Source organism: Vanessa cardui, chromosome 12 (assembly GCF_905220365.1).
Source record: "Vanessa cardui chromosome 12, ilVanCard2.1, whole genome shotgun sequence".
NCBI lineage: Eukaryota > Metazoa > Arthropoda > Insecta > Lepidoptera > Nymphalidae > Vanessa > Vanessa cardui.
Window position 1 is genome coordinate 13,119,095 of NC_061134.1, and position 27,768 is coordinate 13,146,862.

Below are 27,768 nucleotides of genomic sequence, written 5' to 3' on the forward strand. Positions count from 1 at the left end.
GCGGGCGAATGCTAGTCCTTTGCAAGTTAATAAAATAAAAGGTTATAGTCGACTGTAAAACGACAACCATTGATGCATTTAAAATGTATGTATGTATGTATGTGTGTCGTAACTCATAACATAACTTCGCGGTCGACAGCGCATTACAATGCTAAGCACGACGTTTCTACAAATGGCATAACTATTAAGGTATTTCTTAGCAAAATAACTAATTCTTATTTAACTGTTTTGTTACTACTAGAATAATAAAATTCTATTTATTATATACTTCATACAATGATATGAGACTTAGATAAAAGTCTCATGCTTATTAATTTAAAAATACTACATATTTTTATTTTTAGTTAACAATTTGACGCAAATATTTATTAAGAGTATGTTACATTTACATACATCTAATCCTTATATACTAATAGTAGTTGTAGCCCGCGTAAAAGTATTATATATGTAAATACATGTGTGCTGTGCCTGGGCTTTGTGCCTGTAGTTAAATTTATTTGTGAGTGGAACACAGATGGATGATATAATACTGGATGATTTGCACAGGCGAGCTTACAGAAGGCCTTACCAATTACCACTAAGTTACCATACTTGTTTAAATAATAAATTAATATATTGTTAAATATTCGATATTTGACTGCATTGCATCAGAATGACTATGTATCTTTAAGTTTTTTTTTATATGTTGGACAACATCACATACATTACTCTGATCCCAATGTAAGTAGCTAAAGCACTTGTGTTATGGAAAATCAGAAGTAACGACTATACCACAAACACCCAGACCCAAGACAATATAGAAAATTAATGAACTTTTTCAAAATCGACTCGGCCAGGAATCGAACCTCGGAGTGGCGTACCCAAAAAAACCGGTGTACACACTACTCGGCCACAGAGGTCGGCCATAAAGCTTTGAAATAATATCAGCATTTAGTACAAACTTATTTAGTACCTTTGTTGAAATGTTTAGTACATCGATAGAATACAAAAAAAATGTCCTGTCATTATGACGTCACAATGACCGTCCATATAATTGCATAAGGTCTGGCTTATCACTAAAACCAAAATAAATTTTATTCGAGTAGGCTGTTACAAGCACATTTAATAACTATATCAAGTGAAGCTACCACCGGTTCGGAAAGTAGATTCTACCGAGAAGTACCGGCAAGAATTTCAGTAATTACTCTTTTTCGACATTTAAAAATACCGTCATGTTAGTTAATTACAATTATGTATGTATGTAATTACTTACACTTATACATATATAAACGCATGGAAAATATATGTATGTATGATACGTAACATTTCGGTTTCTATTTACTTTCAAAGACACCATCGTTACCTAAAGGTAAACTGTCAATCAACGACTTCGTAAGTTGGTTTAAATGAACCAAGATATCTATATGTGCTGTGTTTTCTCTCGTTAGCCGATTTAAAACTAGATATCACGTGACTTTATTATCACTTAATAAGCACAAATACTTCACGTCTAATCTTTTTTTATAGCATTGGTTGTCGAGCAAATGGCCATTTGTTGGTAATTGGTCGCCAATGTTTGTAAACATTGGCGCTGTATAAAATTTTCACCATTTCTTTCATAACCAATGCGCCACCAACTTTGGAACAGATGTCTGTTGATCTGTCTGTTGTGGTCTTGGCAAAACGATAGACGAATTATACTAACTAATCTATACACATATTATAAAGTATCTCTGTCTTAAGTTACTCCTAATTACATCAGCTTTCTGCCAGGAACGCCCCGTCTTCGCACGGGTTATACTAAGTATACTACAGATTTTCCTTGTTTCTTTAATATTGTCCATGTATTATATACAAAAAACTTCCTCTCGAATCACTCTATCTATTTAATAAAAACCGCCCCAAAAAGCCGTTGCGTTATTTTAAATATACATAGGGATATAGGGACAGAGAAAGCGACTTTGTTTTATACCAAGTAGTGATAGTGTTTCACACTTGTTTCACACTATCACTATAGTATTATTGGGCTATCTAACATAACTTAATTAACATAAGAATTGTGTACAAATATGAAAAAAGTTACTGTACAAATCTTGACCACGTGGAATGCTGGTAAGAAAGCTATGTAGGTGTTCCCCGTTGAATCGCAATTCCGATCCTCTGGGCTAAAAACGAACCAACAGTCCTGTGTATTGTTAATCGAATTATATTTCAAAACGTATTGTAACGAGAACGATTATTATAATAAGAGGTTTTAGTATGTGGGAACTTGACGTAGACAATGGGAGCAGTTTCTATGACTTCCTCGTAAGAACGTCTACAGTGATGTTACAAAGACCGAATTTCTATGTTCCGAGATGGCCCAGTGGTTAGAACGCGTGCATCTTAACCGATGATTGCGGGTTCAAACCCAGGCAAGCACCACTAAATATTCATCATGTGCTTAATTTGTGTTTATAATTCATTTCGTGCTCGGAAGGAAAACATCGTGGGGAAACCTGCATGTGTCAAATTTCTTAGAAATTCTGCCACGTGTTTATTCCACCAAACCGCATTGGAACAGCGTACTATGTTCCAACCTTCTCCTCAAAGGGACAGCCGACAGCAGTGGGAAATTTATAGGCTGTTGTAGTTGTTTTCTACCAACACCTACATACTATAAATAAAAATTTAAAATCACTTTGCTTTACTTCTCTTTTACAGATTTCGATTATTAAAGCATAATTTGTTTTCCTTTGTCTGACAACCTACCAAATTGTATTAGAGGAGCGTGGTACAGCTCTAAGATTTTTTAAAAAGAAACCATCGTGATAAGGATTAAATGGAGATTGAAAGGAATGAAAGTGATCGAATGTATTCAAACGAATGTTTATTCATTAAAAGTAATACAATTTTGACAGTTGAAGTATACCACCAAATTGGAACGCAACGCTTTATAAACATTTCACTTCAGTCATTATATTCTCTTGTGTACTCATCATATGCTCTTTATTTAATTCGGACAATTTATATTAATAGTACCTATAAAAAAATATACTATGGTAATAATATTGACCAAAATAGGACTAAATAAATTAAATAAAACAATACAATCCAAAAGAATATCCTGTAATTGTTTCCAGGATAGTTGACACTACCATTTGAGTCTTGACACAATAGTTGAATTCTGTCATATTAATTTGTATCAGTTTGAATTTGCTAAGTAATTTCGATCATAATAACATTTTGTTCTACATAACACGAATCATTTGTTTGTTTGTACGTTCAACGCTCTCTGCAAAACGCGGAAGTAGCCGGGAGCCGGGCAGAGCGTGGGAAAGGATTTAATAAAGTATGTTCTAACTGTTCATGTACCCGTTTGTATTTTAACGCTTTTGATTGGTTAATTTGAAGTTAAATTTGTTAAATATCACTATTACCATTGGCTGTTACGATGTCATAGAATCGCTAATGAGTTTCATAGAATCTCTGGTGCGCCTTTTAGATTTAAATAGCGACCCGCCCCGTTACTAAATATTCTACAGAATTTGTATAGTTACGACATCACATTAGAAACTTCTAAAATAATCAGTATTTTTATTATTACTATATTGTCCTTGTATAATACATGGACAATATAGACAGTTATTTGGCGGTAGGGCTTTGTGCAAGCCCTTTTGGGTAGGTACCACCCACTCATCAGTTATTCTACCGCCAAGTAACAGTACTCAGTGTTGTTGTGTTCCGGTTTGAAGTGAGTGAGCCAGTGTAACTACAGGCACAAGGGACATAACATCTTAGTTCCCAAGGTTGGTGGCACATTGACGATTTAAGGAATAGTTAAAATTTCTTACAGCGTCATTGTCTATGGGCGATGGTGACCACTTACCATCAGGTGGCCCATATGCTCGTCCGCCCACCTATACCATGAAAAAAACATACAAAAACTTTCCTCTCAAATCACTCTATCTATTAAAAAAACCGCATCAAAATCTGTGGCATAATTCTAAAGATCTAAGCATATATAGGAACAAAAGAGGAGTCTTGATTGTAATTTACTAAATTGTTGCTATTTAACAATTTAACAAAGATTATAACAAACTATATTCCATATTAGAGTACGGAAAAAGGTTACTGACCGGTTAAAGAGCGGCCCTAAGACTGTATAAAAAACAAATTAAAAAATGTAAACAAAATTAAATAAACTTGTATTCAACAAACTCCAATTCTTTGGAATAAAGAAGTCTCGCGGGATAACCACGATTACTCTATTAATTAAATAAACGATATTACTAATTAGGCTTCCGTCACACAGCTCCTAACAAATTCTTTATATATTATATATATAGATAGATACTGTTACACTACAAATTACTTAAACAAGCGAATAAACTTTATTATCTTGGTGAGTGATAGCTGTGCTTGACGTCTTTATTAGTGGCCAACGGTTAATTACTATTTTTTTTGTAACCTAAGCTTTGATAAGTTAACTAGATACATAAATAATTAAATACGTTTCTTATTTTTTTAAGGCAAATAATTTGTTCCATTGATTGATTTTTTGTAAATACCCACTAAAATTACTGTCATTTATTCCACAGATAAAAAAAATCATTAGTTAAAAAGAACCTTTAAATATTTATTTATAAATAATAACTATTTCGAAAATAGAACATTAAGAGATTATTATCAATTGCTTTCAAGCACAGTCAATATTGTTCGATAGCAAATCTATTTTTAATTGTTTTATTATTTGGCTTCTAAGCTTACGTTAATGGAAATACTGGAACGGCTGATAACCATCTTCATTCTGCAGGGTAATGATGGCTGACAATCGCAAGGCAGTCACTAACAATGAACGTCGGTTTGTAATTTAATGTTCTAAATTTAAATAAATTCTTTATTTAATGTCGTTCCAATATTTCTTGACAAAACTATTACAATTTTCTGCGTCAATTACATGTGGTCCGGATTAGGTACGAATAAATTAAAAAAAGTAACTTCTCCTGCCTAGGGACTTTTGAAATTGTAATTTCCAAAAATGGAATGTATTTTGTTGTTGTTGTTAATAGTGATCTAGAAAGGAGTATCTATTCTGAATTTAAAGTCAAACAGACTCATAGCTTCGGAGATTTTATGATGCGGCAGTCGGTGCTATCCATGCTTATTTATTAACGTTAATTATTCACGCTAAATAATAAATACTGCTGCGCGCGAGATAGATCATATAGTGAGAAAACCTGCATATTATATCTAATTGCAAGGAAATTTTGTCATATGTGTCATATCCTCCTGAAATGTTGCTAACCTATTCAAAGGGAGAGGTAGCCTTAGCCAAACAGTGGGTACAGGGTGTACATGTTGCTCGTCTTTAATTAAAAAATATAAACGACTCTTCAATTTGTTCGCATAATAACTTTAATAATACAAGATAAATAGTTTAAGAAGTACAAGCGACCTTGAATCACAGCCATGTACAAAAGAAAACAATTAAATGCAATTATGCAACACAATCAAGGATACATTTGTAACAGTTCTGCATTAGAATATTCATCAGTCTTACGTTAAAAGATGGACGACTGGTTACTAACTTTGTTTTCTTTTTATTAAACATTATTCCTACTTTAATATATTAATAGTCCTTTTCCGAACCGGTGCTAGTGTTGTTGTTAATATGACTATCAATAACTAAGTGTAATGCTTCTATACTGAGTTTAAGAATTTGAGTTTGAATTTTGGGGGTTTGTCGTCAGGTAATATGTAGAAAAAGTATCATATGCCCTTTAAAGTTCAAGTTTGTTTCGTATCAAAATTTTCTTGGTGGTAGGGCTTTTTGCAAGCCCGTCTGGGTAGGTACCACCCACTCATCAGTTATTCTACCGCCAAATAACAGTACTCACTATTGTTGTGTTCCGGTCTGAAGGGTGAGTGAGCCAGTGTAACTACAGGCACAAGGGACATAACATCTTAGTTCCCAAGGTTGGTGGCACATTGACGATTTAAGGAATAGTTAATATTTCTTACAGCGTCATTGTCTGGCCCATATAATAAAAAAAAATCTATTTTGGTTCAGTGTTGTAGCCAAAAGCAACTGAAATGTAGGCATAGTTACTTTGGCATTTTTAATATTAGTATCGATTCGTCTAGATAGATTTAAGATTTAACCAAAAAGGTTATATTAAAATAGGTTTGTTGCGTGCCAGTTTTAGTTACATGTGCGTTCAAAAAAAAGCTGCTCTTTAAGATAAATATCATAAATACGTAACAAACATAAGTCGTTTCTAAATTGATAATATTTTTAGACTCGTACCTTTGCTGTGCAATTAGGATTATTAAATAAATAGTCTGTTTTTCATTTGCAGTTAAATACTAACACTTTTATATTTATTAAGATGTAAATCTCAATTTAGAATTAAAACATGCAAAATAAAACTATTATAATATTAGATTATTAAACTTATATTATTCTAGGTATCATATTCTTTAATCGATTTATCACTTATAATATGATTGCATATTTTCCTTATATAATTATTTATCGTATTAAATGTATATTTTATTTATTGATTCAGCGTAACTTGTCCATTATATATTATGTCAAATAAATATTTGATCTATTGTCTAAAATAACTAGTAAAACAATTAACACTAACATATTTTGTTACAGATAAAATGGGGGGTATAAAATCCCTCGTGTTACTCCATCTGGTCTACATCAGTACCTGCATGGAGCAGTTGGATATCATATATGAATGGAAGCAGTTGGACTTCGAGTTTCAGACCCCGGAGGCTCGGCAGCAGGCGATCGATAGCGGGACCTTCATACCAGAGAATAACATGCCCATGGGTCTAGAGATCTATGGCGACAAGCTGTTCATCACCGTACCTAGATGGAGGAAGGGAGTTCCAGCAAGTTTGACTTACGTTAATTTAAAAGGTAAAATAAATATAACTAAGCCTTGCAATGTCTCTGTCCAATGGTAGGGTTTTGTACAAGCTCCTCTGAGTAGTGAGTACTGATTGCATTTTCTACCGCCAAAAAATCCGCCGGTTATAACGGTGAGTGAGCTGAGTGTAACTGTAGGCAAAAGGGACAACATTTGACGATCTCCGTGGTCGAGTGGTGTGTACACCGGTTTTCATGGGTACGCCACTCCGAGGTTCCAGGTCATTGTAGATTAGGCGCATTTGTTTGAGAATTGAGTAAGAAACTTTAACGCGAGTACTTTGTACATATTCCAAATGCATTACATAATTACATATCTATTATTCAAACATCCGATTTCACTTGTCTTACTAACAATGATTACTTAATATTGTAAATGAAAGTCATACTGATTATTCACGTGCTACCAAACAGTCCACCGTGTGTATATTTTAAATAGTTTAGGTATTAGATAAAAAGGAATCAAAACTTCGGAGTCAAGAACCGGTCTGGATTCCTTCATAATGACTGCGTTTCGAAAACGGGCGAACCGATGAAATTAAAACGGGGTCACCCCTAAACTTTTTAGTTTTATCAAAGTAATGCAAACAAAAATAAAATAATTTATAACAATTATTTCCATTTTCTTATTGTCGTATGTAAAATTACAATTGTTGGCTTGTCCTTTCGGTTCTGATAGATAAACAAGAGTTGGAGATAGTTTAAATGCTAATGCCATTATAACCATAGCAGAAACGGCAAAAGTTACTCAAGAATTATAAGTACCTACTATACGAGTTTTTGAAACGGTTTGCAGGGTATCATCCCAAATCCCTTTACCCTCACTCTGTCTTGCTTGCTTCTATACTATCTTGAAAATTGGAATAAACCGTACGGAGTCGCGGGTAAAAGCTACCCTTATCCCTGCATTCTTTGACAGTATTTTATGAATTTCACTTATATTAATAGATTAGAGTCGAAATTCACAAATATATAATTGATACAATTCAAAATTCGTCAGTTTAAACAAAGTGAGAAAATGTCATGAATATGACAGTTTTCGAAGTTTTCTCTCAAAGATAGACACGACGAGTTTCGTTTTGGATTTCTAGTGAACTTGTTCAAACGCCTATCTCATATTATGTGTTATTGTCATAATAAGTTAAGTATGTACAGGAGGTTTATCTTTAAATTTGCATTCATGAAGATGATATATTTTTATTTATTCAAATTTTGTCGACGTTAGTGATCATAGAACTGAGAATCTCTTATTTTTATGTCAGTTACATCAGGATATAAAATTTTTAATTGCCTTCCTGTGAAGTATGAAACACGTATTTACATACGACCCTTTGCTTGTATACTATGTACTACAAATACAAATTCCGTATAATTCATACGAAGAGCATCGCTTATTATTTCCTCAAGAATGTACGACAATGTCTAGCGGAAATACTTTCAGTGTCGTCTTCGTATACTTGAAATTTTCTCAGCTTTCGAATGTACCACCATACGTGCATTCCGATATTCAAAGAAACGGATATTTTAATAACATACAGATAGTTTTTAAGATGATTTATGAGATATATTTGTGTTTATAATTCATCTCGAGCTCGGCAGCGAAAGAAAACATCGTGAGATAACTTCCACGTGTATAATTTCATAGATATTCTGCCATATTTGTATTCAACCAATCCGCATTGGAACAGCGTGGTGGAATATGTTCCAAACCTTTTCCTCGAGGGGAGTCCTTGAGGCTTTGCCCCGCAGTGAGCAATGTACAGGCTGTTGTTGTTGTATTTTAACATAAATTTGTTTTTCTAATTACAGATAATTCAACGAAATCACCCAAACTGATCCCTTATCCAAGCTGGGCAGCACATTCGATGGGATCCGATGGCAAACCAGAAATCGTATCCCCGTTTAGAATCCGAGCTGATCGATGTGACCGTCTCTGGGTATTAGATAATGGAAAAATTGGTAATCTCGAAGCCAACACAACGAAATTCCTGCCATCCCTTATCATATATGATTTGAAAACCGACAACCTCCTCAGAAAATACGTTTTCCCAGAAGACCACGTGAAGGAAGATTCAGGATTCGCAAATATCGCTGTCGAAGATATGGACTGCGAGAAAACTTATGCATACGCTGGCGATGTAGGAAAACCAGGAATAGTCGTTTACTCATGGGAGAAGAACGAATCTTGGAGAATAACTCACCACTACTTCCACCCAGATCCATTGGCTTGTGACTTCAGTGTCAAGGGTCACAACTTCAGCTGGACTGACGCTATATTTGGCTTAGGCTTATCAGCTCCAAACGCAGACAACTTCAGCACACTCTACTTCCATCCAATGGCAAGTTACAATGAATTCGCCGTATCCACTGAATATTTAAGGAACCAATCTGTAGCTGACGCTAATTTCAACGCGTTCAAAATGCTCGGAAGCAGAGGACCAAATGCCCAATCGAGCGCATCTTTCGTTGACCCAAAAACTGGAGTGCTCTTCTATTCTCTCGTCAATCTAAACGCGGTGGCATGCTGGAGAACCACGAATAAGGAATACTTGATGAAGAATCAAGGAAGGATATATATGGATGACGAGAAAATGATCTATCCGACGGACATTAAAGTTGATTATGATGAAAATCTTTGGGTTCTGTCAAATAGAATGCCTATTTGGATGTACAGTCACTTGGACCCGAATGAAGTCAACTTCAGAGTTTTCTCAGCCCCGGTCTTGAACGCTATAAGCCATACCGCATGTGACGTAACGCCGAGGTCAGATATACTGACAAAGTATGTAAACAAATTAAAAAATGTTACGAACAAAATAGCTGCAAAAATAAATCCTAATTCAGGAGCTCCTAGTTTGCAATTCCCGATAATTGCTTTGCTAAGTTCAATCATACTATTATCAATTTGATTGATTTAATTATTAAATGTAAACATTTTGTGTGATTTGATGTTTTTGAGTGAATTATTAGTAAGTAACGATTTATAATATTTAAACTGTATGATAAAAAAAACTAATGAAATGAGTTAAAACTATGAAATAGTTACAATATGATAAGATTTTTTTTTTATTTGTGATAATTATCGTTTAAATAAAAAGGGATCAAAATTATCTTCGTTCATTTTTGCTTATAAAAAGGCAAAGGCTATAGTTCATTCGGATTAGTTTTATGCTTCAATATGAGTATAATTTGACACTGTACTGGCATAAAATATCATATCAACATTTTATTGTAATAAATATGAATGTTTCTACTTTGAAACTTTAAGGTGCTAATGATAGATTATTGACAATATTAAGCTTAAAATAAATTTAAAAAAAAACACTTTCTTTATGGTACACGGTACAAAATAATAATACGTTACCCTTTATTTATTGTGATTGTACAGATCTATGTATTAAGTTAAAAATGTACTTACTTGACGTGAACTTCAAGTGATACAAAGTGACTTAGTGTATAAGTGTCATTATATATATATTTTGTAAATAATTTAATAAATAGAATAAATGCTTAAAGCCTTATTTGATTTATTTCATTGAATAAACTTCTGTTAGGTAAGACCAATGATGTTCTAGTAAACAGATATGTCATTAACGCGCAAAAAGTGAAGACTAGAAAACGTCCTAATTGGGACGTTTGCCTTATTCGTTTTCGTCATAATTATGCCAGTAATACGTTATAATACATCATAATTATGTAGTAATACGTTTTGCGTAATTAAAACATCTAGTTATCCCTTTTACTTATTGTTTTTATCAAGCTATACCTTTTTCTTGTAACGAAATTTAAAATAAACGGTCCCCGGCGCGGCACACTTTTTTCTGTTGTTTAGTGTGGGTATAACATATCTGTTTATTAGAATATCATTGGGTAAGACTGTAAGAATAATACATTATCTTCCACGGTTCCACCACCAAATGTTTATTAGATATTATGAAAAAATGAGTTATATATTTATACCTTAGATGACGTCACTCCCATAAGCATCTTATAATTATATTTCACTTATCAGTAGTAGTAGGAACACGCTTGGTCGCGCTCACGGTATGCCTACTCCAAATGTCTGATTGGGACATTAAAAAAAGAAAATAATTATGATTTAAGATTTATGAATAGTCAATTAAAAGTCAAATCAAGAGTTATTTTTTAACTGCAAAATTAAGTTGCATATTTTTATTAAATAAATTTTGTAAGAAAACTTCTAATCTATTTCCGTATATTGGTTTTTATTTATATATATTTAGTTTATGTCTATATAAAACAATGAATATTAACTACTTTTTATACTTTATTATACTTTATTGCACACCACAAACGAAAACAAAAAAAAGAACGTAACATAAAATTAATCAAAACCGTAAAATAGAATATAAAAAAAACCACCTACTTTTTCAATTTTTTTCGTTTTATTTTGTATCATTATTAATCGATTAATTTTAGATTAATTACATTTTTAAGATCAGATATAAACTTATTAATTGACGAAGATAAACAAACCGAAATTTAGGTAAGGACGTTTATAATTTTATATTAAAAACCGTTGTCCGTTGAAACGTGTATCTGAAATATATTTCAATATTATTTCAAGTGTGAAGATAATATAAATGAGGAACGGAACGTTACAATAAAATGTCTGGTAACACTGACTTAACTTATAGATGAATCAAGTTACAAATATATTTTAAATTGTAATACTGTAATATTTCAATGTTTTTTGCTGTCAATTAAATAAGAACGTTTAGTTTTATTTTATGTTAATATTGTAGCACTTGCCTAACTATGGTTGCTTAATATCACCGCTAGATGGCAATCTAGGCAATATATTGCACTTCGTTTACTAATAAATATCTTCACCGCTAGATGGCATTGTAAGGCAATATTTGGAAAATAAAGCGAATTCGACAAGTCGATTATGAAATCACAGGCAATGTCGTTTCGACGAAAAATGTATTGTGGAATGCTTAATATTAAAAATAGCTTTGAAGTCTTGTTTTTAATATTATATTTCACAACGCTTATTTCCAATTTTTTTTAGTATACTTAATTAGGCCAATTTCACGCAACACTAAAATAAAGTATTAGCTTCTACCATTTAGATTTATTTAGAGGATATGTTTGTTGTTAGGCAATGATATTCTAATAAACAGATATGTTATATCCATACTAAACAACAGAAAAAAGTGTGCCGCGCCGGAGACCGTTCATTTTAGTTTATTTTTATATTTCGTTAAAAGTAAAAAGGATAGCTTGATAAAAACAATAAGTAAAAGGGATAACTAGATGTTTTAATTACGTAAAACGTATTACTACGTAAAACGACTGAAGGCAAACGTCCCAATTAGGACGTTTTCTAGTCTTCACTTTTTGCGCGTTAATAACATATCTGTTTACTATAACATCATTGATTAAAACTATATGCACAAGGAATAAAATCATAATTCGATTGATCTGATCTGAATATTTACGTTGTTTTATTTATTCTATAATTTGTATCTCCGAATGTTGTCCGTGCCTTGGGTTTTCTTTATTTAGTACATTAGCATATTTTTAACGTTATTTCTTTTTAAAGCTCTTCAATGAGTTATTTCGTAATCTCCATTAGTTTTGTATCAAAATTTGCCTCATTTGCAATGCATTCAGTGTGGTGACACCTGCTTCAAAATCGGAGAAAAGTCCTATGCACCAAGGGGGGCCTTTACAATCTGATACGTTATTTTTGTACAAAGGTCATTCTCTTCTAATATTGTACGGGTCATATATTATATTAACGCCCTAATTGAGTTAGTTTTATCACCTATATCTATTGTTTTATGGACAATATAATCATAAATATTGATAAAAAGGTAACAATGCCGAAAGAATATTCTTCGTGAAACTTTTGTCAGTACGAAGTGGCTCTAGAGTCGGTGATGGCGAAAAATAGAATTGTAATATAGAATATATTTAGAAAAATGTCTGTCAAGGTCGAAGAGACGGTACGGTATTTTTTATCTTACAAAATTATATTAGACTAGTGGATCGCCCGCGAATCTTTGCGTTTATTCAAAAGCTTTTTAGGAATTTTGTAACATTGTTTTGTTTTAATTTCATTGTAAACCTCTGTTCTCGGCTCTCTAATCGGCCAGTAACTATTTTCCTTTAAGAATAATTTATATTGTGAGAATCATCTGTAATTTTCTGCACATCTACAGCTGGAGGTTTTGATAATGAGACCATAACGATTATAAGATAGGAAATAGTTGTGTATTGGAATATTAATTACACATATTCAGAATTAGCTTGACGATTATTTGCATGTTAGTATTAATAGAGAATACTTTAGTACCTTTGTTTGGATTTCTGTACCTGTTCGGTAAATCAAAGAACTTTAGGATATTCAATAAAACAAAATCGATAAAATAAACTAGTACGACGGTACCTGATGGTAAGTGGTCATCACCTCCCGGTAAAATATTTGTAAATAATTTTGTCGATAACTATAAACCGTTTAGATGTAAGTAACATTACGTATTCATGTTTGGAATATAGACGTAGGTATAAATGTATATTTATTTATCGATAATTGACTTAGATCAACATATAGTGGTAACTGGTAAGTGTGACTGCTCAGTATGATTTTGTTATTGAGAAAAAAATTCAGCCCCGGTGACTAACTTCAAAGCTTTGCCAATTCCACGCGAGACCTGCCTTCTGTATATCTGTATTCCATCACTTCGTTGACATAGCAATCACACACTATCGGAGCCGCAAATCAAGCGTAGAACGTGTGGTCTTTCGTGAGCGAGCTTAGCGAGAGAAGCTGAAGAAGCTGAGCGATGAGCAATTCATGACTAAAATATCCAATAACTTTTATTGGTCCGATAACAACTGTGATTTTTTTCTCGCTAGAAAAACCCTTTTACGCGTTGCTCCCACGTGAATCAGGGGTGTATGTAAGATTCAGCAGTACTGAAAACGCCTGGTGCGCCTAAGGCTCACCGTTTTACCGAATTACCCAATAAAAAGCTAGCGGTAACTAGTCCCACTCTTTTCGCGGCATCGAATATGGTACCGTGGTAGATATCAGATAGCAAGGGGAATACCCTTTCTTTTGTTGGCTTTTGCGTGGCTATATTCTGTTATAAAATGTCAATACTACAACAACTATCTTGTATACTACCAGAAACAGAAGTTTTGTTATTTGAAGACTTTATACAAACTGTACCAAGAATTCGGAAAAATAAATAAAATTGTTTGTTTGCCTTTATTATTGTATATTTTGATTCAAGGTCGACAATCAACCGCTGAATCTGAAGCAGAAGTGCATTAATTGTTTTAAAGGCCCAAATACATTGAGGACCATAGTCACCTTGATCTGTGTGGCAGTCGTCGTACAACAGGTAAGATTGAAGGCATTTCTGGACATTTAAGCTAAGGATCTGGAGATAGGGCGCCAAAAGATTAAAATTCAAATGACTGCTGTTTTCCATTTAATTTCCACAAGCCCAAAATAAAGAGATAGCGAGGACATGAATATTTAGAATGTTTTGTGGGTTTGTTAGATAATATCTTCATTGTTTACTGTTCAGACCCTCATAGCTTGATTCAAATCGACTATACATGTCATAGTGTCAAACATCAGCATCTCTCTATATGTACCATTTCTTTTTCAAGATAGCAATATGCAGTCTAAAGTTGCACAATCGTCCCATAACAACGTACACGCATTTTGATTTCAATCAGACAATCACTTACCCAAGCGTCACCTTCTGCAGAGAACCGCCTTACAAACATGACAAGTTATCGGTGAGTTTCTTTTGATAATTATATTCATAGATTTTAAATCGCCAGTTGAAAATTGGAAGACAGAGGTGAGCAAAAGTATCTTATGCAGGTGAGGATTCATATGAGGTACTTCTTCTCATCTCTAAAATCTATAAATATGTAAAACACTTGAGAGATAAATACGCCACAAAAATATTTTAAATTTATAGTTCACTAGTTCACTGCTAAAATTTTATAAGTTAAGTATATAAGAAGAATATTCGTTAATGTTTTTAGGACTATGGACTGTACGCTCACCCACGTTTCACTTCAACTTGGAGGAACTTCAATTTTTCAAGAATATCTCTAGACGAACTGTGGGAGGAAATAACTTATGATGCTGACGATTTCTTCGTGCAGTACGGTTTGGATACACAGAGAGACAGTTAGTATATACATATTACAAGTTTTTAAAACTCTATCCTGTCGTTATTTCTTTTTTATTTTTATCAAAATGAAAATAATATAAGAATCTTGTCCATTGAATTTTTCAAACGTCTAGACATTGGTAAAGTTGAAATACTCGATACATTTTATTGAATATATTAATTCAACAGATATATATATATTTGTAGCCTAAGTTATTTATTACTACATCAGCTAACTGCCAGGGTAAGTTCCATTAAAATCGGTCCAGCTGTTCCAGAGATTTGACGAAAACAGACAGAAAATGTAAAAAATAATTTTTTTTGGTATATGCACCGAATTATTTGGTACAAACAGACCAATTTTATTATATGTCATGTATAGATTTTCTTATGCTTATGTACTAGTTCATTTGATCATTGTAGACGTCAAATTGACTCCAGTAATGGGCTTTATAACGGGCCGTTGTTACACTGTATCACCGAAGGTCTTAGATATTAGAGCCAGCACAACTCCGAACAGTGGCTACTCGATAACCTTGCAGCACTACGCCTCAGACCTGGAAGACCCTATTAGCATTCTGCCACCTGGATATCATGTTCACGTCCACTATGTCAGAGAACCATTTACAGGTGAGTGATGCTTAAGTGGTAACGAAGTAGTACCGTCTTATTTTTCATCATGTTCGGTAACAGGCCTGATGATAAGTGGTCACAATTTTTCATATATGTATATTGATACTTATTTATCATTTCTCACCATCCCAAGATGCCTTTTCGGAATCAAAATGTATTTCGTCGAGCCGCCAAGAAATTTTGTAGTTATTTTTTTTCTTATTAAAACTCTTTGAATGTTACACTACATTGAGTGCAGATCGATGCATTTTTTATAGTATACAAAGGTTGGCGGACGAGCATATGGGCCACCTGATGAAAAGTGGTCACCATTACCCATAGACAATGACGCTATTAGAAATATTAATTATTCTTTAAATCACCAATGCGCCACTAACCTTGGGAACCAAGATATTATGTCCCTTGTGCCTGTAGTTACACTGGCTCACTCACCCTTCAACCCGGAACACAACAATACTGAGTACTGTTGTTTAGCGGTAGAATATCCGATGAGTGGGTGGTACCTACCCAGACGGGCTTGCGCAAAGATCATCGTTGAAGGTGATACTTCTTTATTATTGTACTTATGTCTCGTTATAATTGTCAACTGGTAGAATTTTACTTAATTATTACAACGTTGTCGGTCTTGTAAGGACGAGGGAGTTAGAGCAATTTTGGACAAATATTTTGGGCTATGGTAAGCATTATATAAAAAAAAATAATCTGCTAAAATTTGCTTGTTCGGTTTTTCTTTTAGAAGTAGAAGTATACAATGGAGGTTTGGTGGATTATCTGTACGTGAATACTGGAGAGAAGGTAGATGTGAAGCTGAAGGTCGATGAGTACATTATGATCAGTGAAGCCCAGGATCCCTGTTCTATTGAAGCTAATTATAGCGCCAATGCTGTACGTTCCTAATCTATATTAATATTATAAATGTGAAAGTAACTGTCTATGTGTCTATCTGTCGCTATTTTACGACCAAGGCACTGAACCGAATTTCGTGAATTTTTGTATTAATCAAACATGACCTCCGATAAAGGACTTTTGCCTTTTTTCAATTATTAATTCCTAACAATAAAATTAATGGAATTTGATACCTTACCAAGATACGATACTACTAACTCTAAATAAATTTCAAGTGTTGAATGTCTCTACGAATCTTGAATTTTTTTTATGAAATCAATAACCTTATTTAGTGGTTTTACTTTGATAAGTGTGTGTTGTTAATTGAAAGAGTATTTATGTATATAACCTTTTTAGTGCACAACTCAGTACGTGACAGATGCAGTAGCTGAGAGCGTGGGTTGCTCTGGACCGTGGATGAAAAGTGATCTACCGTATTGTAACAACTTTGAAGACATGAGAAGTCTCATTTCTTCCTATGTTAGGTATCTATGTTAATTGTCATTTAAGTAGTCATGGGTTAAACCGAAAACATTTAAAATCAATAATGTTTGGATGATTTTTGTTATAAGTGATGGGGTCTATGATTGTAAATGCTGCTTACCTTACATTGCTGTATATATTTTGATATCTCAGACTAGGCTTAAGGTGTCGTTTAATTTGGTGATGGTTATATTTCTCACTGTCGTTAAATCTCTTTTGTGAGCGTGATGTAATTTAAAGCAACAAAGAGGTTCATTCAGTGAATGTTTAAATCCGTTACATTTTAGTACGTACCAAAACCACGAATGCGAATCCTGTCCTCGATTCTGCCGATCATATCTTTACAATGCATATGTGACGGATAGACAGAAGCACTATACATGGAAGCCTCAAAATTTCGATTGGAAACACAATGTTGATCCATCGAATTTGCAGACACAGGTACCAACACCAGTTTTAAAACAGTAAATAAAAAAAATATGAAAGATCCATCGAAGTAATATAATAGGTCGGGGAAAAAGTTTCTTCGTATTTTATATGAAAATTCAAAAAGTTTTTTTATAGTTTATTTACATTTGACTAAAGTATGTAGGTGCCATTTTGTTCCATAACTTTTTGCCATCTTGTTGGTAGTGACATGATCCCATTGCTGTAAAAATTTTGGGGCTTCTGATCGAAAAACTGCGACATGTGGTTTTAGCAGTCCTCTCGTGATGTTAACCTGACACTGCCTAAGGAATTCTGCAGAGACCGAAACAGATGAAAATCTGAAGGTGCAAGGTCAGGACTATACGGCGGATGCATTAATACCTCCCAGCCAAACTCTCGTAATTTTTGTTGAGTGGTTAAAGATGTGTGAGGTATAGCGTTGTCATGGTGAAAAACCACATCCCTTCTGTTGATCAATTCTGGCCGCTTTCTCTCAATTTCTTGCTTCAATCTCATCAATTGTTCGCAATACAGTTCTGAATCGATGGTCCTGCCGGGCGGTAACAGCTCATAATGAATGATGCCCTTCCAATCCCACCATACACACAGCATTACCTTGTTGCGAGTTAATCCGGGTTTTGCCACAGTCTGTGAAGCTTGACCGGCCTTTGACCACGATCTTTTTCGCACGTTCTTGTCGTATGTGATCCACTGTTCATCACCAGTTATCAGCTTCTTCAAAAATGGTTCGGTTTCATTACGTAATAAAGAATCACAAATGAGTACACGGTTCATTAGGTTTCTTTCAGTGAGTTCATGAAGCACCCATATATCGAGCTTTTTTGTGTACCCAGATTTATTCAAATGAGTCAAAACCGTTTTGTGGTCAATTGCCAGTTCTTCAGCTACATCGTAACTACTAATATGCCGATCTTGCTTCACTTTTTCAAAAATGGCATCAATTTTGTCCGTAACAGGGCGACCAGAACGAGATGCATCTTTGATATCAAAATTTGCGGCTTAAAAACGCTTAAACCAAACTTGCGCTACTCTCACAGATACTGCATTAGGTCCATAAACATCACAAATTTTTTTCGCGGCTTGAGTTGCATTTTTACCTTTTTTATAGTAAAATTTTAAAATGTATCGAATTTCGATTCACTCATTTTAACAACAACAAAAACAAATGAAAATCACACAAATTCCTAATTTGAATTTGGAAGTGCCTTCTTTAAAATTAAAACTTTTTAATGATACCAAAACCAGCCAGATACAAATGGTATAGCCAAAGAGATTTTATTACAAGTTCATACATACTATATGCGAAAAGACTTTTTCCCCAACCTAATATTTTTTAAAATTAACATACCATAATAAGAAGAAAGGTAATTAATGAAAAACGACCAAGCCACTAACTACCTTATGACGCTCAAACTTTTCCATCAAAAATGTCAAATTTTTTAACGATGATCGATTGATTTTTATATTTCATCAGACAGTCAGACAAATTGAGACTTCATAAATATTTTGCATATCCTTCTTTATACAATATATATATAGAATTAAATCTAAAGGAAAGAAATGTCTCGCGAGTCTTCTTAATAGAATCCATCATCAACAACCTGTAAAGCTTTATGAAGAAAAATGTATGATTCGATTCGATTTAATCGCCTTTTAGCTACCGGTGGTATTGTTTCACCATCAATAAGTAAGTGTAAATTGTTGTATAAAGTAATTTGAGTTTGAGTTTGAGTTTTGCTCTTTTCTACCTGATCTTCTAATATGACCTAATTCCTTCGCAATGCATGTTCATAATTATACATCGAGAATGTCAGTTGAATTTTATATTATTGATATCCAAAAATAATTTCCAGATCTACATTCATTTCAACAACATGATGGTATCCGTGTATGAGGAGAGATTTAACTACGATTGGAATCTGTTCCTATCAGATCTCGGCGGTAGTATTGTAAGTTGATCAATTATTTAATTTAATTTTTAATACTAATTATTTAGGTATAGTTCATAACACACTTATATCCTTATGGATTGCAGAGCAACTATTTGGAATTGGAAATTTGATTATCTTAGAGAATATACTAATTAGATACTGGTGTATCACAGGAAGCACATTAGGTCCATTATTATTTATAGTCTTTATCAATGATATTCCAAACCAATTTTACATCGCGAGGTGATCGCTGTCTGAGTGATGATACTGTTTATTATATTTCTCTATCATCTGTATTTTATTTGATTATTTTATATATTCTATTTTGGTCTATTCTAAAGACTGTTGATTCGTTACGGCAAAACTTGATCCAATCTTAGTAAAGATTATTGTCAAATAATTATTAAATTATCATTCTTTTATACTAACCTATTTTAGGTTTACGTTTAAAGATTATTTATTCTCATATAGACAATTACATCACTTACAAGAGAACATAATTGAAAAAATAAATACAAACAATTTACAGACATTCGTTGTCGTACTTACATTTATCATTTGTGGAAATAACATACAAATCATTAAATAATTTTAACCTACTACAATTCTTTAAACTATTCAGTCTTATTGATCGTTAAAAGTTTGAATGAAACATTCGGCTCCAAGATGTACCGGTGTTCTTATTCAACAAATTTTATGCAGCACACATAACGGACGAGAAAAATCCGCACGCAAAACAGATGTTACTTATTTTCATCTCATTCATATCGTAAATAAAACCGTTTTGACGGTTCAGTTGCATTTGTTTGCATATAAATCTAACGTTAACATATTTATGTAAACTTAACCCGTCTATATTTACGTAGTCAGAGTTCTTTATACAGGTTTGCGAATTTATTATTTTATTTTGAAGGCAAATGAGTCCAAAGTATTGTATTTTCTTACCTACTATTACGATATTCTACCGCTAAACAACAGTACGCAGTATTATTGTGTTCCGGTTTGAAGGGTGAGTGAGCCAGTGTAACTACAGGCTCAAGGGACATAGCATCTTAGTTCCTAAGGTTGGTGGAGCATTGACGATGTAAAGAATAGTTAACATTTCTTACTGAGACTTGATAACACTCTGAATCCCTTATTCTCTAGTCAACCAGTAGTACTTGCAGGCTTTAATTAAATCTTCATCATTATAGAGTTAAAACAAAGTCGCTTTCCGCTGTCTATCTGTCCCTGCTTAGATCTTTAAAGTTGTCCAACGAATTCTGATGTGTTTTTTTATTAGACAGAGAGATTCGAGAAGAAGGTAGGAAGGTACTAGAGAAACGGTGATAATTTTAGAGTTTTTTAGTGCGATGTCGTAAATAAATACATTGTTTTGCACTTACATTGCAAACGCTGGCAATAGATCAAAGTAATGGTATATGTTTGTCTCTTAGGACAACCCATAATGACCATTTTTTATCCTTCACTTTTTAGAGAAATAATGGTTTATTTTCGAAGTAATTTAAGCAGTACAGCATTAATTCTTATCCAATAAAGTACCTTAAATACATTGGGTATATCATGTAGATCAATATGATCCTTTACAGTATGTAATTAAATTGTATATTTTCGAAGATATTTCAGTTTTTAAATACAGGGACTTAGTTGTTTGTATTGTCTAATGACAAAAAACTATGAACTTTGTATATGACATTTTGTAGTATACATACACATATATTTAGTATCAGTATTGTACCCACGTTAAGCCGGAACGGGTCGCTAGTATCCATTAAAAACTATCGACTATTTTCTAAAATTATCTGGATGCCATTAATTCCGATTGATAGTCCTTTAACCTTCCACCAATTTCACTAATAATAAATTTGAAATGATATATATTATTATTTTCGATTTACATAACATTTTATAAAAGCTTTTATTAAAATATTTTCATATTACAAAGAAACTCTATGTATAGATAAGAATTGAGATACAATTTCATTGAATGACGTATTTAAGCCCGCACCGAGCGTATTTACGAGCCACCAAAAATGTACAACGTCAAACGATATATTACATTCGGAGGCTATCGAAACTGAATATTATCATTTTAAATATTTACGATACTTATTCATATATAACATGCAATACTGATACTAAAAATTTTTCAGAATTTGTTTATTTACGATATCACTTTATAAACTTCTAAAATTATCAGTGTTTCATTACTTGATTGTCCATGTATTATATACAAAAACCTTTCTCTCGATTCACTCTTTCTATTAAAAAAAATATTACTTAATTTAAATTTATTGCTTAATTTTAAAGATCTAGGCATACATAGAGACGGACAGAAGTAGGCGACTTTATTTTATATTGTATTGATTTATAGAAATCATTGCTGTAAATTAACTATTATTGGGCACAATTTCTTATTTTATTTTATTTGATTAAAGTTAATAGAAAACTATGAAATTTTAAATGAAATTATGTATATAAATAATAAAATTATAATTATGTTTAAAAGTAAGTAATTCATAATAAATAGGTTTTATATATTAACACATGAAAAAGTCTGCCAAGAAACAAATATAATAATGCAATTTATACAAACCTGGACGTTTTATTTGTAATTAAAAGAATATATTTAAATTTTATACCAGATTTTGTATGTAAATCAAGCCTTGCTATGCACGCCTTAAATTACTATAGATTCCATAATAGTGAATTTCAAATATGTAATTTCAAAAATAAAAAAGTTGGAAATATTAATAGCACAAGGAATAAAATTATTCGTCCAAATAATCGGTTATTGAATAACATTTTGTTTTAAACAGATATATTTATTTATTGAATTAACTCTGGGTATATGTGTGTGATACAGCAGCAGAATTCGCTCAAATATTTTGGCATACCGCCAACATTTGTTAGACTTTGGGCATGGAAACGAACAGGTCGTTTTTCTAATGACTCATAGGATATTCGTCTATAGGCAAATTTACGGTAAACCATTAGTATACGTCCAGATGAAGAGCGCATGCTATAGCTTGATTTCGTGAATTCTGTTTAGTATAGCTGAGTTTTACCTTCATTTAATGAAATATAACACGGGCGTTCATATATAATTATTATATTATATCGTCTTTATCTATTATATCCTTACACCAACCACCTTGACAACTAAGATGTTCCCTGGTGTCTGTTGTTACACTGGCTCACTTACCGTCAAACCGGAAACAATAATACTTTAATAGTAAACAGATTTTTGTTTGAATTTTCTTAAAAATGTATCTTTGTTTGTATTGTTCTCTTACATCTTTCAAATTTCATAGAGATTGTTGATAATATTTTTTATTGTAATAAACTATTTGTATGCTATTAAAAGACTATCTTTAATTACGTAGAAGGAACGTAAAGGAACAGTTCTGTACGGGTTCACAAAATAATGTTTATACAAGATGACTACAAACAGTCATGTTGGATTGCAAGCAATTCTGCTCCTGTTCCGTACAAGAGCAGAATGTAGATTCTACAGAGACGATTAGTAGCTCTCCTTTATCTCAAATCTATACATGTACCTAATAAAACTGGAGTGTCTAATGTAATATGAAAATACCCCTTTTTACTTAATGCATACACATGGTACACATAACAAAATTACAACGGCTGGACCGATTGACGGGACTTTTACTGGCATATAACTGATATGGCTACAATTTTTTTTTGTTGTAAATTCTACTTCTAATAAATATAGTCAATAAATTTCATTGACTATAGTTATGCGTACAATATATGTACCTAATATCTTATATGTATATTTAACTTCAATCTAGAGATAAAAAGGTGGAACTATTTTCATCATTGTATTTCGATATAAATTTTAAATTACTCAGTATATTAACGCACGCGTGAACGGCACTAATTACAATGTAACATAACATCCAATTTAATTCATTTAATATTGGAATTACATTTACATTGCTAGTGAATATTATTCATATTCATAAATAACTTAAAAAAAACCATAAGTGTATTTTTTGTTTAAATCTTTTGCTAAAATATTATATCAGGCGCATTAAATAAATGTAGATATTCTCAAAGAGAACATGAAATTTTCACGACTTATGAGTTTAATTAGATTCTGATACTATTAAATAAAATATAGTATAATGTTTCTACTGCAAAACAGTTTTACTTTTTATATCTATGTTCTGTTTATAAGTGAGCCAGTGTAATTAATTTTACGGTGTAATTTATTATACGGTTCATAACATCTTAGGCATGGCAATTCAATTATTTATAGTTTATTCCATGCCAGTGCCGTTTTTATGATATAGGTTGGCGGACGAGCATATAGGCCGCCTGATGGTAAGTGGTCACCATCACCCATAGACAATGAAGCTGTAAGAAATATTAACTATTCCTTACATCGTCAATGTGACACCAACCTTGGGAACTAAGATGTTATGTCCCTTGTGCCTGTAATTACACTGGCTCACCCTTCAAACCGGAACACAACAATACTGATACTGTTATTTGGCGGTAGAATAATTTATGAGTGGGTGGTTCCTACCCAGACGGGCTTGCACAAAGCCCTACCACCAAGTATTTGGGAGATATTAATAATTACAATCAGATCATCTTCCCATTACCAGCTTTGTCCTTCTAAAAGAAATAAAAAAATCATTTACTTTATATTAAAAAACTAATAATTTTGTTCCAGGGTTTTCTTTTGGGTCTATCGGTTATCGGGTTAATTGACATAATTGGAAATATTTGGATTAATTTCATACGACCATCCATTGTCAAGAGGAAGAAGGACACAAGTGTGCCGGCCTTCCAAGCTAATATAGCCACTATTATAAGTAAAGAAGAACTTAAAATAGATCAATGGAAACAGTGAGTTTTAAGGACGTAATGCGAACGCAAAATATCAATTATATTATTTTGAGCATTCATGACTATGTGTTTTATTTTCAATGTAATAATTTTCCAAATAAGAAACCTTCAAGTAAGAACACAAATAGATGATTCAAAGTATCCTCAATTAGTAATTAATTATATAACGTAATTAAAATCAAAGTCTTACAGTTTTACAAGCATTTATTTAATTAGTGCGTGGGTTAAACCATCTTGCAACTGAGTTTAAGATCAGTTCCACACAACCTATTGAGCTGAAATTTTCTGGACCAAGTTTTTTTTTCGGCTATACGGTAATCTTCATTGCGAGTACCTTTGCTTTTTGCATGGTTTCTAAAAATAAATGGCTCGTTGAAGCATTCCGCTGTCATTCTCACTTTTCACATTGGATTTCCTTAGTCAGCTTCTGCAATATTGGCGTTTTTACTCACCTTGGGTTGAGATAAAATTCCTTTATTCTACTTAGATGGAAACAACACAGCTGTATAATACAGACTTTTATAATATCTAAATGTTATCTTGACATTTTTTAAAATAAAAACTCTTTTGACATCAGAACTGATTTTTTTTTTCGAAATAATGTATTCATAACATGATTTCTCGTTTCGAAGATTACTCACAGTATGTACTCCGCTTATGTAATTCGTATCGAATTGTTTGCTTTCATAGATCAGCGGTGCATGCAAAATTTCGTTAATAGATTTATGTTTTTGCGTCAATGCTTGTTATTACTGTACATGACGGCTACTTTTCTTGTACTATTTAATCGAGCAATATAAAGTTAGCTAGCAAGTACAGTGGACCCCAGTTTCGGACCATCGAAATTAGCGTACTTTACTTTTCAGTCTCCAGCATCTCGTAGGGTTGCACCATCTGCTATAGGTTATTGAATTGTGCCAGCCCCCAGTCTTCACCCTGCTATTGCTATTTCAATTACTCAATTTGCTAGTTTATATATATTTTTATTTGTTATTCAGCATTATATAGTAAATACATATGAAAAAGTAAAATGCGATATATGAATTGGCTCAGTACAGATGGGAAAATGGTTCGGTTTGATACTTATATATTACTTACATATTTAATTGCTTGTAAAATATATCATGAACTCCTAATTTTATTTTTAATAAATCGAAGCTCATAATTTCAATAATAATCATATTATATACAGAAAAAAAACTTACTTTCATTATATTAGTTACGATTTGTTATGTCTGTGGTTAAGATATTTATATTCGTAATCTATTGCACTATGATTTACGACTTCCGTATCTGAACTCAATTCAATTTACCAACGAGGTTGCTTCGAGGCTAGTTTTGCTAATTATCGTTTAATTGTATACAACATGAAAGAAAGGTCAGGAATCTTTGCACAAGGACGTTATAGGAACCATATTCACTTTGTTGACTTTATATCGGAGTCCATAAGGATCAATTCTTGGTCCATTTGTCTTCCTCATTTATATAAATGGTATGTTTTTTCTTTTGCTTGATAAACAGAAGTAAAATGTATTATTTGTAATAAAAATCTTTATTGAAATATATTAAGATGTGAATAACAATATCCACAATGTAGCATACATTGGTAAAGTGTAAATATTAACTATTCAGGAGTAAAAAAGATATGACACGGAGACTTTCGTTAATAGGTGGACGTGCACTTCTGTAGCAACCTAATTTTCTTATCCATTATTAAATTGAATTATCGACTTATGTAGTGTATCCTAAAGTACAATGTCTATTGCATCCTCTGAAATATTATATTTTACAGACGTAGATGAGCTTTCACCTTCAATTTGATACATTTGTTTTTGGATAAACGTTTAATTTTTATGTTCAATGATGCAAGTAAAGAGTTTCCATATTAAAAAAAATTGTAATTAGATATAAATAATTAATGGTTTAGAGTTATAATCAATGATTTGTCAATCATATAATTTCAATAAAAGATACAAGGATGACATTCGCACGCTATATTTTATTTTTATAACCTATATTTTCAATCTCAATCTGTAAACGATTGTAATATATAACCGGACGTTACTTAAGCTTTGCATTTAAATTGGACCTAAAAATTTGGAAAATAAGTAAACTCTTCACGAAATCACCTGCAAAACTGTTTATACTTATGGAAACAGCGCTATTTGAATTCGCCTAGAATATGATTAAGTGCGAGGTACGATTGAATTGCCTTGGTAAGTGCCTTCTAAATCAATTCGCATACTTCTTGGTATGCTGCGCTAAATTGCATCTCTTGGCAGATGTCGAACGATTATGCCGGTTGCGTCGAGACTAAATGCTTGGTTATATTACCAAGCGGAGCGATTTATACTGTAATATACTTACATACACACATACATATATATCTTTATCTTTATTTTTATTCAATCAACATCAGTAAAGCAACCGTTCTTAGTTAGCTGAACTAAGAACCTTCGAAACTATTTAAGACATTTTTTTCATTTAATAAGCAAAACTAAATGTCCCAATTAAAAGTGGTGAATAGATCTGAAACTAAAATCAGGAATATTATCGTTAACTCATATATTATTAAATCAGTTTTCGTTTTATTTTCTGTCCGTTATTATATTGGGATATAAATTGAATTTCGTTCTATATTCAAAAATTAGAAACAAAGTGTCCATCCAATAAAGTTATTATACCCGACTATCGTAGAAACTACAACAAGTGATATCAAGAGTGGCCAACACGTGTAACGTTTGACTTCATCTCTTTATGAATTAAATTTGCCATGCCATAAATATTGTAAACCAACTAAAATTTGAGAGATATAATGATTCCATGGTGAATAAAACTTGAATTTATTAGTGTTACTTTAGGTAACTAAGTCTAATACATGTTTAGCAATTGTTTTGTTTTGATTATTAATGACGGGAAGGTTGGCAAACAAATAACAATTAAAAATATTGGCACCGTAAGAAAAATTAATCATACTCAATTGTAATTTGCCTGTCAATTGTTAAATTCAATCGGATGGACTAACTGATATAAAAAATATCGAAGAAATTAACTGAAAGAAATTTGATTACGGAACTATTAAAAAGTAAAACAGCCCAGAAAGTCTCACAAATAATCGCCTAAAAATGAGTCTAAAGATTTCCTTGCTGATAAGAGCTTAGTTAGTGAAGGTGATATTTTGCAAATTATTTAAGAATGACTTGCTTTTTTTACTTGTATTTTATCCGATGATTGCTGGTTCAAATCCAGGCGAAGCGGCGAAGAAAAAGATCGTGAGGAAACCTGCGTGTGTCAAATTTCATAGAAATTCTTCTACATGTGTATTTCAGCAACCCGCATTGGAACTGCGTAATGGTATATGTTCCAAACTTTCTCCTCATAGGGAGAGGAGGCCTTAGCCCAGCTATTTACAGTTGTTGTTGTTGTTGGT

General features: G+C 32.6%; 2 protein-coding genes across 2 annotated transcripts in view; both read left to right on the forward strand.

Moving 5' to 3' along the window:
• The window catches only part of LOC124534130 (protein yellow), a 39,799-nt gene extending 29,374 nt beyond the window's left edge, over positions 1 to 10,425 (forward strand). Inside the window, exons 2-3 of the mRNA XM_047109825.1 lie at positions 6,626 to 6,895; positions 8,714 to 10,425. Of these exons, the coding sequence (XP_046965781.1) occupies positions 6,631 to 6,895; positions 8,714 to 9,813 (1,365 nt within the window). The 5' untranslated portion in view covers positions 6,626 to 6,630 and the 3' untranslated portion in view covers positions 9,814 to 10,425. The remainder of the gene's footprint in view (positions 1 to 6,625; positions 6,896 to 8,713) is intronic.
• Positions 10,426 to 12,795: 2,370 nt separating this feature from the next.
• Positions 12,796 to 24,348, forward strand: LOC124534385 (acid-sensing ion channel 2). Its single transcript, XM_047110197.1, has 10 exons — positions 12,796 to 12,879; positions 14,173 to 14,283; positions 14,558 to 14,689; positions 14,945 to 15,092; positions 15,499 to 15,705; positions 16,445 to 16,593; positions 16,951 to 17,078; positions 17,364 to 17,517; positions 19,380 to 19,475; positions 24,163 to 24,348. The coding sequence occupies exons 1-10, from the start codon at positions 12,856 to 12,858 to the stop codon at positions 24,340 to 24,342; spliced, it is 1,329 nt and encodes a 442-aa protein (XP_046966153.1). The 5' UTR covers positions 12,796 to 12,855; the 3' UTR covers positions 24,343 to 24,348.
• The last annotated feature ends 3,420 nt before the right edge of the window (positions 24,349 to 27,768 follow it).